The sequence below is a fragment of the Pistacia vera genome, unplaced genomic scaffold (genome assembly GCF_008641045.1).
Source record: "Pistacia vera cultivar Batoury unplaced genomic scaffold, PisVer_v2 Contig190, whole genome shotgun sequence".
Classification (NCBI taxonomy): domain Eukaryota; kingdom Viridiplantae; phylum Streptophyta; class Magnoliopsida; order Sapindales; family Anacardiaceae; genus Pistacia; species Pistacia vera.
In genome coordinates, this window is record NW_022195991.1 from 470,093 (window position 1) to 487,311 (window position 17,219).

Sequence of the window (17,219 nt, forward strand, 5' to 3'; positions counted from 1 at the left end):
ATATTGCCTCGCAATCTGAAGCTGGTTAGACTCTCACTCATCCAATATTCTTGGACAACTAGAGGGTTCAGAAGTTGACTCACAAGAGATATTAGGCTGGCTCAGAATTCTCATGAGCTTCTGTTTTATGTGCATGATTCTTGTCCACCAACTCGTGCCAACTTTCTTCCAACTTTGAGTTGCCATTAACTGTCACTGATCCATGATTTTCCAGTTTTGATGATGATGCCTCATGTTTGTCAAGGGTTTTGTTTATCAAACATCACCTTCAGGTACTTGATTAATAAATCTTGAACTTGCCCCAGCTCAGGAGCATCGAGCAAAATCAAACCCAGCCTGAGTTTTTCCCAATTCTTTTCAAATGGAAGTTGAACCTGAATTTTTAAACTCCAAGGGATTCAAGAGTTTGTAATTTTTTATTCGAGCCAACCTCAGTAAGCCAATATGTTTAGCTTGTCTTGGTATGCACTATGCACCGGTCTACAAATTCACATGACAAAGGCTTCTACTTATTTGTATTGATGGTTTTTACTTGTTTGTTTTCTTTTATATGTTTAATGTTTCTTCTAAGCTCCATGTAGTCGTCATATTCAGTGTTGGGATTTTCGACAGACACTACATGTTCCAGCTAACAAAACACGCCCTAACCCTAATATTGAATCAAACCATTAATGAAGCTAAAGTCGAAATATAAAATCCAATTCCGAGGAACAGATTCACATTAAGCTGTTCTTGAAGCTGCCATGATAAAATTAGGAAAGGGAAGATGAACAGAAGTGCCTTATGTAATGTAACTTAATCTCACTAGCAGAATTTATTAGCACTGCAGCTTCTATGAGATAAAACAAACGTTTAAACAATGAATAATTTACGAAAGGTAACTGCCAGTTTTCTAAACAGAACGTTAACAGAAGGGAAGGGGCCAGAATTTGTGAAGACAACAAAGTTTATAAAACGTCTTGATCCTCCGTCTTTTCAGGAATCCAAGAAGACCCCATATATTTTGAACAGCATGCTGGATGCAGATGACTTGCCAAGGAGAAGGCGAGATGCTCAATGCTATATCAGGAAAATTCATCCCTAAGTGAATAACTATGGTTTAAATGATTTTCCTCTTAATTTTGGATCAAAGCAAACAAGATAGAATTGTTAGATACAATTAGATCTTGCTACAAGTTCTGCCACATAATACAACTTTGTCTGTTCATAAAATACCCTAAATGAAATGCTTTTGCAATCCAAAGCGTGGCTTTGTCTTGTTTCTTACTTAAGATTTTGATTTTTTGGGGGTTGGAAAGGTTTAAATACTGAACAGTTACAAAATGCGGAAAGCACAGTAACGAAGAAGAAGAAGATGCTTTGGATATCCACTTATTCGAGCCTTTTAATCACCTGTGGTTATTACCAAGGTTTTCATCCTCACTTAAAACTGGTTACAATTACGGGAGTTGAAGCCTATAATAATCATGCTCAACTTTCTTACCAGCATTGTTTATCGACTAAACGTAAGAGTGCATAAGCAATTGCCCACATGGACATAGAGAAAAGAGGGGAGAGGATTTCAAAAAGCTTTATCCATTAGATAAGTTAGTTAACTCCATCTTAACTCAATATGAAAATCTTCCTTTGAATGATTATTGCCTTGTCATTGTATGCTCATTTATCTTATTCATCAGTTCTGGGACGCTTTGAAGGTTGAGAACTTGACTCTGAAAAATTTGGCTCAGCATTCTCTGAAGTTTCAGCATTAGGTGCCTTTTGCTTCTCGCCAACCTCCTGTGAACTTTCTTCCAATGTAGCTTTGGCATTAACTTTGTCATCGATTTTCTTTACATGGTCCACCTGGGTGCCTTTCAATTCGCTTTTTGCAGGAGAATCTTCAATTGCATCTGAAGATGGAGTAGAGGGATTCTCCAGATTTGATGGTGACGGTTTCAGTTTGTCAATGCCTGACTTCTGCTTCTCAAACATCATTTGCAGGTACCTTCCTTGTTCTTCTATCCGCAGCTGTAAATTTCTTTGAATCTGCAAAGAAGAAATGTAGTTAATACAGAACCACATATTTTGCATAAGAATAATGATATATTTACACCACCCATTACATCATTTTCATTACACCATCACCATTTTACTAATAATTATTTTATTATAATATTAAAAATTCAAAATAATTAAAAATTTGTGTGAATATAGGATATGCCACATCATTGTGTAATGAAAATTGTGTAATAGGTGGTGTAAATGTAGAATTACTCTTTGCATAAAACCTAAATATATATCTGCACAGAATGATGGATATGACAACTATTATTAGGCATAAACAAATAATATGCTAGAGAAATTAAGAGAATTCCTGAATCAATAACAGGTTTAAGGCCAAATCTAACAGGCACTCAAAACCCTATAAACTTTAGACCCCAAAGCAGAAAAATCTTACTAAAATTAAAATCCCTTTCTGAGGACAAATTTATACCTCAAGTTGTTCATGCAGCCGCTTTTGAACTTCCATCTGTAATCGCAGAGCTTCAGTAATTTCAATACCCCTGTTATCAATACCAAAATAAATAATAAGATATTTAGTATAATACCGAACACATACAAAGAAGCAATGATACAGAAACCTTGTAAAGAAGGTTGAACTATAAAAAATGCAGACCTGGTGGACCTAGTTATGGACTCCTTAAAATGAAATCCCTCTTTTACGTGGTTCATTTAAATTCATTTTGCTTAAAACTAGATGCATTAAGGATCCTTAAAAGGCTCAATTTTCAAATGATGGTGACAGCGCGATTTATTGTAGTCCTATTTTATACTAAATAAACCAGCCTGAATCAAAGAATTAAATTAACTTGCAAAGCCTCCCTTAGGACTATTTGACTCATTCAAGCACTCCATTGACCTACCTAATCTCTTCTGACAGTGAATTAGCAAAAAGGTTCTTAATTTATAGCGACCAGACAAAAAGCACACAGACAAAACTGAAAAGGCAAGGGGCAACGAGATTGTCGTACACTCACAAAGCAAATCTTTTTTTTTAGTCAGGTCTCTTTAAGCTGGCTTTACAATCATATGCATCTATTAAAATGGGAAAGCTTTCTACATTTCAACTTCCTCATCAAATACAGTTATAAAAGAAAAACATTATAAACTCGTGGATGCCACAACTGAAAACAAACTATAAGACTTGACATCTGTGCAGGGGTCAGGAAATATCTACTTATCAACCCTTTTACAGTTTTAGGTTGAAATCTACCTGTGGAAGTGGCACCTCAAACAGTACAAAGAAAAATGAAACTAAAATTCCAATTTCAAAAAATTGCTGCTACTTCGAAATGATCCTTGACCCTTACGATTTCCCCTATTTCAAACCCATTCACACACAGATCACTATGATTGTTACCCCATGGTGTAAATTTGGTTGTGGTAACAAAGTTCCCAAAACAACTATTACAGGAAATAACTATAACCAGACACTAACAAATCAATATATCACATGATATAGTTAAAAATGTTCATACATAAATAAGTAGAGACTTACGTTTTTAAGTCAAGAGAAGATATTTCATCAAGAGGAGTCAATCTTTTCTCTGAGGATCCTGCAACAATAGAGAGCACCAGATTATCTTAACTGCGTTCTACCAACAATATCTTTGTATATGTCAGGAATCACGCATATTGAAAGGAATCAACATATCTCACCAAAAATATCAAACCATTTAGGTATAAAATACAGGAAGAAAAACAATAGGGTTCATAATAATAAGCTAACGCGCTTTCTGGAGCAGAGTGTTGAGAATCCATAGAAGTGTAGACTCCGTTTGGTTCATTATTCTGATAGTTTTTAGAATAATATTTTGAAAAAAAAGTTAAATTGGGCGGGTATTACGATGTAGGATTTGAAAATTAACAAAAATATCCCCTATGTTTGTTTATTTACTAAACACCCTTATAATAAAATATTAAAAGTTAACAAAAACGCCCTCAACCCACCCATTAAATATGGACAGCCGGCCACCACCATCGGAGGGTGGCCGGAGTGCTTTTGCAATTTCTAAAAAAAAATATTTGGGGGTGTTTAGTTAAATTAATAAATTTAGGAGGTTTAAAAGAAATTAAAAAATATAGAATAATATTTTTGGAATAATGATATTTTACTGTTTAACTTTTTTGGGAATACTAATAATAGTATTCCCAAAAGCGAAACAAACGAAGCCGTAGTGTTTACAGAACAAATGGAACTAGTGAGAATATTAGGAAAATGATTATCTAAATTGGTATGCAGAATACTATTATTACTTGTCTTAAACATATATAAAACTGTTAAACCACCTTAACAAGATTCATAATTCCCAACCATATGGCTCTCTCTCTCTCTCTCTCCCTCTCTTTGTGAATGGCTTCTACATTGATCTCTCCACAATGAGTTACTCCAATGGACTGCTAAGTGTACATAGATGGTTTGGAAATATATGTCAGGGGCAGAATTATGCACATAATAACATCAAGGGAAAACATCCCTCCTCCTAGAACAAACATCCATGTCTGAAGAATCAATTTTCCACTAAAAGAAACACGAGATCCAAATGTGAACAACCCTTCTGCTCCCCAACTGCCCAACCCCAACAATGATAAAAAATACACAATATATCAGCATGAAGAAGCTGTTTAGAATAGTAGAAATATAGCCAGAACAAATAACAAATCAACAGTAAAAAATGAGAAACTTGGCGGCCACTGTTACATACCTTCCGATGAATCGGGCCTGAACCTTGCTGTCCTATATTTCTGCAGTTCAATGAGCAAATATTAATAATTAAAAGAATAATATACATCCAAATACATGCATACAGACACACATTAACAAGCATGTGCTGGCATGCACACACAAATAAATACATCCAGAAAGAGAAGAACTGTTTGTACCTGTAAGTGACTTTTCACATGGTAAATAGTCAAGCCATCAACTTTCATGAGCTTCAGCACACCCTTTGGAGTAGCTCCTGTAAGTTAAAAACAAAAGTAATCAAAGGCAGCATAAACCTTAAAATTTAAGACAAGCAAGAGGCCTGGAAAGAAACACACTTTCGCTACCACCGAGTTGGTTAACAGCTTCCACAAAGGCCTCGTGAATTTCTGGCGTCCAACGCATCCGCGGCTTGGCTGGGGCATTATTTGTAGTGGAAGAAGGGGTAACAGCAGTGCGGATTTCTCCAGAAGGGGCAGGAAGCTGGTGATGAACTTGGGGTTGATGTGCTGGAATACTTGTAGGTGGTTTCGAAACCTGGTATTGCATCTGATGCAACAAAACTAGAAAATGAAGCACAAAATAGTACTAGAAAGTATTCAGTTTATATTGCAAAGGCATCTCAATCACCACTTTTAGTGAGAGGGCTCAAACCTTTGGATCCAGGTCTGTCATATTGGTATCAACAAGAAGATCATTCCAGTTAGAAGCCAAAGTATCATCATCAGTAATTAGCTGGTCCGCCCAATCTTGCCAATCATTTCGTTTACTGAAGTCCTCCGACGACATGACACCACTGCAACTACTGCTTTCTATTTGACAATTGTGGATGGGAGTGTTTACAGGAAAATCGAGATAACCTGGCAGTGACTCTGGACACCAAGAAGAACTACTCTCTTTGGAGTACTGACTGGATGTTGTTGACTGAGGCATCCCTGAATGGGAAGATTGTGATAGTTGCAAGGATGCAGCATTAGTTGATGATTGAGAAATAAAAGGAGAGTTCATATGCTTTTGGTGAGGTGATACAGATGAATAATGAAGATCACTCGAAAATCCAGAAGATGATGAAAACATGTGACCAACTACTCCACTGTTTGATGGTACATGAGGTGCATGGGTTTGTGGCCTTGTCCTATGTTCCCTTTCCATAGAGACCTGTTGAGAATCTGGTAACTTGGGATATGTATCTTCCAGAGCGGTCGGAAGGACTGGCAATGATGAAGACATTGTTCCAGACACCCCCAGATTGCTGAGCTGCCTAGCACCTGGTCTCTGAATGGATATAGGACGCGCCTCCATTGTTATCCTTAAATCAAATTAAAAAAATTGTCATTCAGTCGATTGATAGTATCTTAGTTTGTGCTCCTGCACTTTTCATGTGAACACCCACCAAATAAAAGATTTCTGAAAGTACCTTTCTCACTGGTTTCAATATAGTGCCAAGGGAAAGGTCATCAATTTATATCTGTCATAATAAAGATAAATTAATAAGTAAACGGACCAAAAGGGAATGCACTATGTAAAAATTGTTTCTTGCACGAATAGTCAATGAGAGGCACCAACTCAGAAGAAAACGTACAGACAAAGATAGAGATGTCCAAGGTTATGGCTGAACAACAATAAAGCACTTCAGTGAATGCAATCCAAAACTGTGGCCAAAATTTTAATGTTGCAAACACATAATAAGAAAGGCAGAGCTTTCATCACGGGAATAAGTCCCTAAACTCAAATGCTTGGAAATCCAATTATTTTTACAGTTTGTATCACAAGTAAAAAGATATTTTAGGATGAACCATAATATATAACATAATACATCATCAATTGTCAAAAGACTGCACAATACAATGACTTGGAAAAAGGCTTTAAATCATTGAGGTTCTGTTCTGCAGATTACCCAACTCTACAAACAGTGACATCTGAACTCAGAAAACTGAGCCAGTTATAATAAAGGATCAAAAAATCATATGTGTTTCATGCTTAAAAGTCATGGTTTTCATCCAGATTTCCAAGAGCCTCCAAATAAGAAAATAAAAGAGGGTACAAATCATAGCAACAAACATCAGCTAATCCTGTGAAACCCTGCGAGCGCTAATTCTGTCATAATACACCAAAAATTTCCGATGCAGAGGCCACCATCTCACTCAAATTAATAACTATAGTTACAGTCACTGCATGGTTTCTTGAAGTTTAGGTTATAATATTAAGTTTGGCAATATTAAAAAACATACAGAACTGGATGAGACTTTCTATCAGTGCGGTAGCAACTTTTTGTTTCCATTTGTTAAGTACATGCAGTGTTGTTTCCACTGGTGAAGACCTTGCATATCAGACACATGATAATTGATGCCATTTCAAGAACATGCTTTTTGTCAAACACCAATTACAGGATTATTATCAACCAAACAAGATCAAAACTTCACATTCATGATCAAAATCAATGTCACAGCCAGTCAATACACCACTAGACATGTTCATTTGAAGCGCAAAAAAGAATTGTCCTAATAAACTTTCACAATTTTACTATGTTTAAAGCCAGGCCTTTAGCTAAACTATAACATCATTACAGTTAGGTCCACCGAACAATTTTTACTTTCCTTCATACTCCCAAAAAAAAAAGAAGCTAAATTCGGTTCAAAGATGAAACTTTGACCGGCACCCATCAATCCAAAAACAATAAATTAAAAACAAACTTGCAAGGCACCTCAATATGCAAAACAAATGAAAAAAATCGTACCATGCAAAAGCATTAAAAATAAAAATATTAACAACAACAGAATTGAGATAGCTGAACCTATTAGAGATCAAATCAAGAAAATTAAACCAAAACTGCAAATGGGTATGCTGGAATTCTACCTGAAAAAAAAAAAAAAAGGAAAATTTAATCAGAAAATTATCAAATGGGCATATCGAATTCTTACCTACAGCTTCAGCAGAAACCTGTCGAAATTGAAACCCCAAGAGAATCGAATCAAAACTGAGTACAAAAAAACGACAGAAAATATCTGGCGAGACAAGCGGGTGATGTAAAATGGGTGACCGGCGGTGTCAAATGATACTACAGAGAACGGTGATTAGTGCGCCTTTGCGCTCGCTCTCTCTCTCTTGGCGTTCTGGCCCTTTTGGCCTTTGGGCGTCTGTGATATTGAAGAACAGTGATTGGTCCATGCGCCTTGGGGAGCGCGTGTGAGCTAAACTCAAGGGGAGACGTGGTAGAAATAGTGCATGTCATGTGTTTGGGGGGATCACTTTGTGAGTGTGTGATTGGAGAGTGATGAAATATGTGATGCGTTGCACGTGGAGTTAGTGTTCTGTCTTATGTTAGAGAAATGTTCTTTCAGTTTGCTTAAAAGCCAATATGGCCAAGACATTTTTTTATTTTTCTTTTTTGGGTTTCTCTAAATATTAATTATCATACAATTGGCAATAGACACATGTCAAAAAAGGATAAATTGAGAAAGCAAATTAGACTATATTCCCAAATTGAAAATTTTTGGTGATTCTCATTTAGTGATTTCTACTTTTTTACATGATAAAATGACTTATCCAAGGAATAAATAAATAAAAATCTACAATTAGGCATTAAAAGCTAATTTTTAGTTATTAATTATTTATTTTCTATACATCGTATCATTTTGTATATAAAAATTATGTATTTAATAAATAAAAAACATGCTAGATAAATCTTCGTTTATTTTTTTTTTTTTTTTTGTGGGTAAAAGAAAAGGCTTAGAAAAAAGATAAAAAATTTTGAGATATGACCTGTAAGTTGAACAAGGGCCAGCAGCCAACTGGTCGAAATGGCAGCTTCGCCCATCTCTGGTTTGTTTGTATCAATCATAAATTAATGAAGAAACTTGAGTATATAACAGTGTCTCATCAGCAGATTTTGTTAGCGTAAGATAAACAGGTAAATTTGATTGAAGTATAATTATTTCTAAATCTACTAAATATCTTCAGGTCTCATTGCTGTCGAGTACAAATCAGACAAACTATAAGCTTTTGTAGCCAAACAAATGAAAAATTAGCATTCTTCAATGTTTGTGAAATAAATGATTTTGTCTCCCAATATAACCAACAAGCTCCATCTTTGCATAGAAAAAGTAGAGCCAAAGCCAGGGCTTACATTTTGCCACTCCATCTGATTTGTCTTGCTATTCATGCATTGATATTATCCACAGTTACATTTTGCCACTCCATCTGATTGTCTTGCTATTCATGCATTGATATTATCCACACAACAATTCCCCACTTTCTGTTTGTCTAATTCGTTATCTGAAAATTCCAATATGCATGCAGTAAACACAATGTTTCCACTAACCCCTTCGGCAATCATGCAAGATGCTATACAACTTATTTACTAGTGGAAACTAAAGCTTCTGTCACAAGAAGAAGGAAGAATAACTTCTATATTAATTCTTTTTTACAAAAGCATATCTACTTTATACGGATACCCAAAGCTAGAATCTTCAGCTTAACTGTTGCCAGAGATTTTGATTCATGAAGCTTCTGTGTAAGTGGAAGATAAACTATTATAAGTTCTGTTTGTGGTTATGCAACTTCATTGTTAGGCATTATTCTGCTTCATGGTTTTCTCCTCCACTAGCAGACTTGATAAAGAAACATGAAACCCTTTTATCTTTTAAGGATTACTGGTTACTTCAACTAACTTTAATGGTAGTTGAATATAACATTAAATTGAGCTTTATCGTTTTACTTGGTACACTTTTCGATTTCTCAACAACAATCCCAAGAGGGTATTAAAGTAACAATGACAACAATGATAATATGGTAGGTGGAATTTAGGATAGATAGTACATGGAATTTGGTAGCTTGAAAGTCCTTTTTGCACTGGGGAGTCCATCGAAACTGCTCCATTGATCTCCAATGATGCCCCAGATGCGGTACCCTTCATCACTCAATTTTTGTCTCACTGCAGACTTGTATTGTTGCACTTTCATGTATTCATCGTCAAGACCCCTGTATGTTTAGTCAATGGTTAAATCAAAATTAGATAACTAAACTAAACCCTGTCAGTTTTTTCTTTTTTTAGTTTATCGCGAAGACAGATTAAAACCAAGAAAATGAGAAGAATGAAGTGACCTTAATTCAAGACTAGTCCATCCATGGTATCCAACACTGATGAGGTTGTCAACAGTGTAAGATCTTAGAGTTTCCCTTCTTGAAGAGACTAGGAAAATCTTAATCCCTCTATGCTTGATCTCATGGTACAGCTTGAGTGTATGCTCAAGAGCTGGGGCCTTGCTCTCTTTCATCCACGATTCCAAAGATGTTGCATTCAGCTTCTCTCCCCTGTTTTTAATTTATAATTTAAATATTAACACATTTACATCAATGGAAAAAGTGATACTCTCATGCAACCAAGGTACAACAGTTTGATAATTCAATTATAACTCTAATGATCAAGATCTGTCCAAACACCGATATTGGACTTTTGGGCTTCTCATTGAACGAAATGGAGAAGCAACAGGAACAAAAATAATAATAGTAAAACAAAACAAACAGTAAACAAAGAAATTATACGCGCGATTTACCCTGGTTCACCCAATGTGGGCTACGTCCAGCTGAGTCAATATTATTGAAATATGCCTCACCTCTCTCGTTTACAATGAATGAATTGCTCTCCCCTCATAACAAGAGAAAAGTATGTTTATATACTAGGTTTAAGAGATTAAACCTAGTTTTACAAGAATTCCTATTCTTAAGCCCAACCCAAAAAGGAATTAATAACTTAAAAGGAATCCTACAGCGGTTATACATGGAAAAGCCCAAAACCGCCTACGGGCTCGGGGGCGCTGCCCCCGCGACCCCCACCCGCTCACCGGGGAGCGGGGCATCCGCCCGCTGACTGGGCAGTAGGACCTTCGAGTGCGTCTCCGTTACCCATTAATGCTGAAGTAGTCGACAACTCCAACACTCATAAGGTGAAATGTGTTTGGGGCATTGGATTCTTAAGCTTGTAGTGGGGGCACAAAATGGGGAAATGGGTCCATCTTCATTGGATTTTGTGAAGTTTTAGAATCTCTGTCGTTTGATATATTTTAAAGGTAAAAGGATAGGAAATATAAAAAACAATTACTATACTATACACCCTTTAAAATTAAGTTTAGATCTAAAAATAATTTCCTAAGCGAGATCATATCAGAATTTTATCTGAAAAGTTATACTATCGAGATATTTTCAATTATTCAAACTAGAGATCCATAGCTTGAAATGAGTAAATTTTTTGCCATGGATACACCGACCTTAAAGTTTGGATCCCACTCCAGTCAACTAAATATACTTTACCCTGAAACTATTATTAAAAAAAAAAAATGTTGCAGTAAGAATAACAAGGGGGGGGAGTATAGTCAATACAGGAAATGAACAATCTTATCTGAGCAGGAGTAACCAAGGAAATCCTACTGAAAGCATCAAGACTATCTGATCTACGATTGTGTTTAGAATCGTGTACATACATTCTTGTTTTTTACAAAGCATTTAGCATTATCAAACTGCTTCAGTGAAAGTAAATTTGATCTGATTAAATGAACTTACCCAAAACCATGTTTCTTGAAGTAAGGAATGGTAGAAAGAAGAGTATCATCAACATCGAATATCCAAGCATCTTTACCATCACCTTCCAAAGTGCAACAACTGCTCAAGTAGAGAATCACCTCTTCAATGGCCCTCTCAGAGTCAGCCTTGTACTGAGAAGATGTCATGTACTTCTTGATTAAATCTATGCATTCTTGGGGAACTACTTCAAACTCCCTTATATTGTTAAGCTCAACGTTTATCCTCCAGCTTTCACAGTAAGTTTTCAGGCTATCTCCCACCACATGCTTCTTTCTTTGGTTCAATATGTTCCAGTCTGCAAGTGCCAAGCCAATGAAGAGGCTTGTCAATGCTAGTGTGATCAAGAACAAGTTCGTAATTGCCATTTGCAGAGAGAGATGGTGAAATGAGTAGGAGATTGAAGGTGAAAGATAAAGAGTGAGATGGGGTGGTGGGGGTATGGTGTGATGATTTGATCTCTTGAATCCTGGGATGGAAATCACATGGGAAGATTTAATAAAATGATGGGAGTAAATCAATCAAGTCTGGATTAATGATTATTAATGAATATGAGGACAGAAAGAGACAGTTATGCTTTACAACTCATGTTGTCCCCTATGTATTTGTGTCTACTGTTGCTGTTTATTCCAATCTAGCATGGCTGCTTGATCATTTTTCTACTTCAGAATACATGAATATAATGTTTCATATATAAAAGTCAAGTTCACATGTGAAGCACTAGTACAAAAAAAGTTTGGGTTGGAAAGAATCAAATGGTTATTTTAGATGGTAACTTTTTTACTTCAGATATAATTTATAGAAAATGGATGAGACTACAAAGGTTGAACATCAAAATTATGTATACCTGCTTTAGTACTTACGCAAAGCGTAAAAGTTCAATATCAGGCCCCTTGAACCACTGAAACAGCAGAATTGAGGTTCTTGAGTAGGATTATATTTGAATTGTCATTAACATATATGGCTTTGAAATTTTTAAAACATTTATGAATGACGAAGTTCAATTTTTATGATCCCTGAATAATTAGAGAATCAGAAATCTATACTGTTTACGTAGAAAACCCTATAAAACCATATGTGGATTTTATTGAAGCAGTGCTTCTATTTAATTACTGTGGAGGTATCTGTAATTTCGAAACATACTCATGAATATCACGTAACTGATTTTGGATGTCCCGTAATTGAGCACCGAACTTGTCCTCCATCTGCTGAAACCGCGCTTCAATACGAGCATCAATATGTTTTTCCATCCGCTGAAACAGAGACTCCAATATGTCATCATGGTTCATAAATTCACTGGCAGGTTTAGGCCGGGGGCGCTTCTTCAAAGCCTGATGAACTATAGGAGTACGAGGAACCTTGTCCAACAAAGTATCGCCCTGATCATCCGCACAAACATTGCCATCACCAACATCAACTGTGTGGGTTCTGGATTGATCAACAGGTACATCATCAATAGTGTTTTCTTCTGTAGATCTAATATCAGTCGCTCCTTGATCAATATCATCCTCACCGTAACATGCTAGAGCAATATCAAGTTCACTAGGTTTATATAGCTGGAGTAATTTAAACCAATCCTCTTCTAATTCACTATCGTAAGCTCTCAACTCAACCAAGGGATCAACCTGCCAAACAGGCAACGAATTCAAATGATTATTAAAATCGAATGAATTTGAAGTTTTAGTGTTTGTTGTAGTACAGTAAATTACTCACATTATCAGCTGCGAACAAACGCAATTGAACATCTCTGTATTCAATCGTTTTTTAAGTGTTCCATGTAACAATTCGCGGAATTGAAGGGAGAGATTTCTTGACCCCATACAGGCCATTACAGTAAGGTATAGCCTCGTACACCCATGCCTGGATATACAGAAGCAAGTAGATTAGATATTAATCCCTAGATATGCACAAGCGAGTATATTAGATATTAATTTGTAATCGATTTGAATGAACACAAAACTTATATTAATGTACCTGAAAGATAAATGGACAACCCGCGAGATTATACTTACAGTCATTGTTTTTCTTCGCTGACCTATCAGCATATTTATTAAGGCGTCCACTTAATGCATCATGCAGTGACTTGTAAGTCCATGCCCAACAGAACGTGCCCCATGGATAAGCATTGAACTGATCCAAATCGTCCACCAATTGCATATGAAATGGATGAATGAGACGACGCTTGTCTCTACCACACAAGAATAGCTCCGAGACCAAAATCAATGCTAACTTCACTGCATCATCATCATCTATATTATAGAAGTCCAGTTCATTGAACTTCTCCTTGTATTCCCTCAATTTTATTCTTTCCCGTCCTTTGAAATACAAATCTCGCAATCTGTGTTTTTCAACCTCTTTTCTCTTGACAATAATCTCTCCAGCCTTACCTTTCACATGCACCTCTTCCACCTCCTTGAAATGGTAAGAAGACTCACATGGAATTGGTGCAAACCTCAACCCAGACACTAATCCAAATTCATGATAACTAAACCGAATAGCATGGCCTAACAAGTCAAACCACATCTCAAATGGTTGTACATCTGACTTAGCAACTTCCCTTAGTAACATACAATGGACTAAGGCACCTTGAAATTTGAGGGTGATGTCCAGCAACTTTCCAAAACATGTCTTCTTGAACTTGGCCAGTTGCGCAGGTGTCAATCTAAGATTAACCTCGGACAACACATTCCTATTAGATAGGTTTGATACTGTTGCCTGGAAAGGATGAATGGGTGTCTTCGACTTGGTAGACGTCATCTCATCATACCTATATATAGTAGAAACAAAAATAAAAAAGACATATACAGCATCTTCTAAATATATACCAAATTATACAAAAAATATAAATAACAGAACATCAAGAGACAAAATTTATTATAAATCCTAAGTGATTTAAATTTTAATGTGCATTCAGTAGTTTATCAATTTTTACTACTGAAATGACAATATCAAACTCATCAAAGAAGAATTCTGCAGGTTCAATGGTACTCTACTAATACAGGGCCCAAACATAGAACTTTTTGGCTTAGCAGAAGTAAAGCAATAAAGCAGGCAAACAAAGCTTTGATCCCTCACCTTTTGTGTCCTTTGATTTATTTTCGAAGACACTACAACAATAATAAAGAGAAGTTGTCCAAAGTTAAAAAGAAAAGTTAAACCCGTGTTTGGTGGCAAAGATTGATGCCATTAAATCCCATTTATGAAGCTCAGTAACATCACCAAGCAATATTAGCAAGTCCTTGCTTTCATCAAAACCTATCCAAATTATTTCTGAAATAAAAAATAAAAAAATAAGTTTAATTTCTAAATAACATTTGACTAAATCCTCATAAGAGAAAATAAGTTTTGATATATTTTGTTTTATAATTAACATACTATTGTTTCATTCTTTATTTTATAAAAGGATTTACTTTTAGTAATATTTATTATTCTTCTCGAAATTATATAATTTTATTAAGTTTTCAACACACACTTCTGTAACTCTTAACACTCACCTCCACCGATCCCAGGAGTTCCATCACTTACTCACCGTGTCATCAACACTCGGTCTCGCTCATCCCAGCATAATAACAAACCAGAAAACCCTAAACAAACTCTCAATCCCTAAAGCTTCGAATTTATATATTTCAAGTTTTTTTTTTTTTTTTTTAACTCAAATGCATGTTTTATGGAGAAAATTACAGCATGACACATTTTATTAATACAAGAAAGCTTCAACATACCAGGAAAACCAGACCTTGAGGCCGAATCCAACAATTTAAAGGGACGGTTTGTTTGTCTCCTTCACAGTAAACTCACAACGTATGTCCGGTTTCCGATTTCGTGAAGTGTCGTTCCAAGCTTAAATGATTGTTTGTAGTAATAAAAATCAAGAAAGGGAAAATTAGATAATAGTGATTCAGCCTGGAATTGTGAGAGAATGAAATGGATGATTGACTGATTGTTAACAGTGACAATGGTAAATTGGATAACATCGAAAAAAGAAAAGAAAAAAAAGACAAACTAGTAAATTTGACCATATCAATAGACGACAAAAAGTTCAAAGACGGGGGCCCCTCAAGTCAAGTCATGCAAACTGCCAAACCGTGTGAGTCATATCAGAAACGCCACTAATAAACTAGCATTATTAATGTTTTCTTTTTTATTATTAAATAAAATCTCATCGTTCTTTGTATTTTGTTAGATTAGATATATCTGCCATGTTCAAGATCTTCAGAACCAAACCAGGAAAAAGGATAGGGAGAGACAGAGGCAAAGATCACACCATTTTAGTTGATTTAGCAAGAGTTCAGAAAAAGAAAATTCTGCAAAATCCCAAAATGAATATGGGTTGATAATGTAATCCCAGAAATACAAGATTTGGTTGATACTGTACACAAATATTAACCTCCCGTATCTCAGTTTAAAGTTCGTATGATTAATTTACAAGTACAATCCGATACTGAAATATGTAACTCTCGAAATTTAACAAAAAAAAAAAAATTGTATATCAGGGACTGGTTGTCTCAGAGATGACTTATTCCTGAAGTTGAAACAAAACTTTCTTCAAGTATTGGGCAAACAATGATCACGCAAAGAACCATCATCAAAGTTGAGAGAATAACTGTGGATATCATAGCTGTACTGCACATTCATCCTCTGCCATCCCAAAGCTTGCTTCCAAAGAGACTTCAATTTCCAGAACAACTGCATCACCACATATGATGTACTACAACCACCACTCGGCTCTTTTCTTTCGAGACTAACAAGCGTGACCGCAGAACCGGTGCTTCCCAATTTCTTTCCCCACTTCAAGAACTGGATCCCCTTCAACCTCCGCATCTCGAAGGTTTTCATTGCTAGCTCCTCACTTTGCTGCACTAACTGTATACAAATTCAAGGAAGATGGTTTACATGACTGGAAGCAAAAAGGAAACCATAAGAAAATATAGTTGAAAAGAAAGCATGAAGACCAGTCCTTCACGCATCAATGCCCATTATCATGCTTATTATATTTAAATTACTTCATTATCAATGGCCCATTCAACTTTTTCACTTGGCCATCTGTCTCAACTCACTGTTTATATTAGGCTAGTGATGTTATGTCACTACCCGTGAGACCACAGTTTTTTTATATTGGCTAGTCCACCAAAGAGTTGCCAAGTGTTTTTTTTTCAGATTTTGCTTAAGTTTTACTCTAGAGCTGAACTTTCCCAGGAAGCATCTACGGAAAAAAGGTTGGATGAGAGTGGACTGCTCCAGAAAAGTTCTCACCGTCCATGCCTAAATGAATGAGTGAGGTTCACATGATTAATCACACTCTTCCATTTGCAAAATTCATAGCTTTTTTCAGCTGAAGTTTTATCACATTTTATCTGGAAACGGCCCCCACAAGGATATGAAAAAGACTTAGTGGGCCAGATAATCTGATAATTTATAGAATAAGGTTCGATCCCTCTTCATTCAAGCAAAGATTGATATACAATGACGTATTATTACATCACATAAGAAAGTGTGAATTTTCTAACCTTGTTTGTTCTCTTCTGTTGCAGATAATTTGCGACCTCATATTTTCTGCTGTGTAACAGTACAGATATTTTTAGAATAAACCAAGCGTACACATGTGCACATATGTACGTATCATATCATATTTGCAATTAATAAACTATACTCCTTTAGTTTCATTATCATGTATCTAGATAGATATACGCTTCTGCTGCAGTAGTGTAATACCAGAAAAGACATGCTCTATATTTTTTTGAGGACTTAATCCAAATCCAGAGCAATGTTAAGCCCTACAAAATGTTCACAATCAGAACATCAGAAAGCTACAAACTACTACTTATAGAAACTACCTTCTGTAAAGATTCACAATAAAGAGACAATTATTTGGCTAAAAATGTAGAAAAGAGATTCTTAC

The 17,219-nt window shown here is 35.8% G+C and overlaps 2 protein-coding genes across 6 annotated transcripts; both read right to left on the reverse strand.

The window, feature by feature from the left end:
- Window positions 1-1,355: 1,355 nt before the first annotated feature.
- LOC116127278 (protein PHOSPHATE STARVATION RESPONSE 1) lies at window positions 1,356-7,958 on the reverse strand. 2 transcript variants are annotated; one of them, XM_031412937.1, is made up of 10 exons: window positions 7,685-7,958; window positions 7,539-7,600; window positions 6,162-6,212; window positions 5,399-6,053; window positions 5,083-5,293; window positions 4,924-5,000; window positions 4,746-4,785; window positions 3,539-3,596; window positions 2,474-2,543; window positions 1,356-2,025 (listed from the first exon to the last, which is right to left on the reverse strand). In XM_031412937.1, the coding sequence occupies exons 4-10, from the start codon at window positions 6,044-6,046 to the stop codon at window positions 1,666-1,668; spliced, it is 1,464 nt and encodes a 487-aa protein (XP_031268797.1). In that variant the 5' UTR covers window positions 6,047-6,053; window positions 6,162-6,212; window positions 7,539-7,600; window positions 7,685-7,958; the 3' UTR covers window positions 1,356-1,665. The 2 variants fall into 2 exon arrangements, with proteins under 2 accessions (XP_031268797.1, XP_031268796.1); XM_031412936.1 differs by lacking the exon at window positions 7,539-7,600 and having other exon boundaries at window positions 7,666-7,958.
- Window positions 7,959-9,400: 1,442 nt separating this feature from the next.
- On the reverse strand, window positions 9,401-13,348 carry LOC116127397 (acid phosphatase 1-like). Of its 4 annotated transcripts, none has more exons than XM_031413043.1 (5): window positions 13,333-13,348; window positions 12,464-13,180; window positions 11,303-11,789; window positions 9,848-10,057; window positions 9,401-9,724 (listed from the first exon to the last, which is right to left on the reverse strand). In XM_031413043.1, exons 2-5 carry the CDS (start codon window positions 12,600-12,602, stop codon window positions 9,547-9,549), a joined length of 1,014 nt encoding a protein of 337 aa, XP_031268903.1. In that variant the 5' UTR covers window positions 12,603-13,180; window positions 13,333-13,348; the 3' UTR covers window positions 9,401-9,546. The 4 variants fall into 4 exon arrangements, with proteins under 4 accessions (XP_031268903.1, XP_031268904.1, XP_031268901.1 ...); XM_031413044.1 differs by having other exon boundaries at window positions 12,482-13,180; window positions 13,295-13,348; XM_031413041.1 differs by having other exon boundaries at window positions 13,295-13,348.
- Window positions 13,349-17,219: the final 3,871 nt, after the last annotated feature.

Coding starts and splice junctions, on each gene's coding strand:
- LOC116127397 (XM_031413043.1), bottom strand. CDS start 12,602: ATGATGACATATTGGAGTCTCTGTTTCAGCGGATGGAAAAACATATTG. Junction 10,058..11,302: donor TTCAAGAAACATGGTTTTGG/GTAAGTTCATTT, acceptor AATTAAAAACAG/GGGAGAGAAGCTGAATGCAA. Junction 9,725..9,847: donor TGGACTAGTCTTGAATTAAG/GTCACTTCATTC, acceptor CTAAACATACAG/GGGTCTTGACGATGAATACA.
- LOC116127278 (XM_031412937.1), bottom strand. CDS start 6,046: ATGGAGGCGCGTCCTATATCCATTCAGAGACCAGGTGCTAGGCAGCTC. Junction 3,597..4,745: donor CAGGCCCGATTCATCGGAAG/GTATGTAACAGT, acceptor CTATTGTTGCAG/GATCCTCAGAGAAAAGATTG. Junction 2,544..3,538: donor TCTTCTCTTGACTTAAAAAC/GTAAGTCTCTAC, acceptor TATTGATAACAG/GGGTATTGAAATTACTGAAG.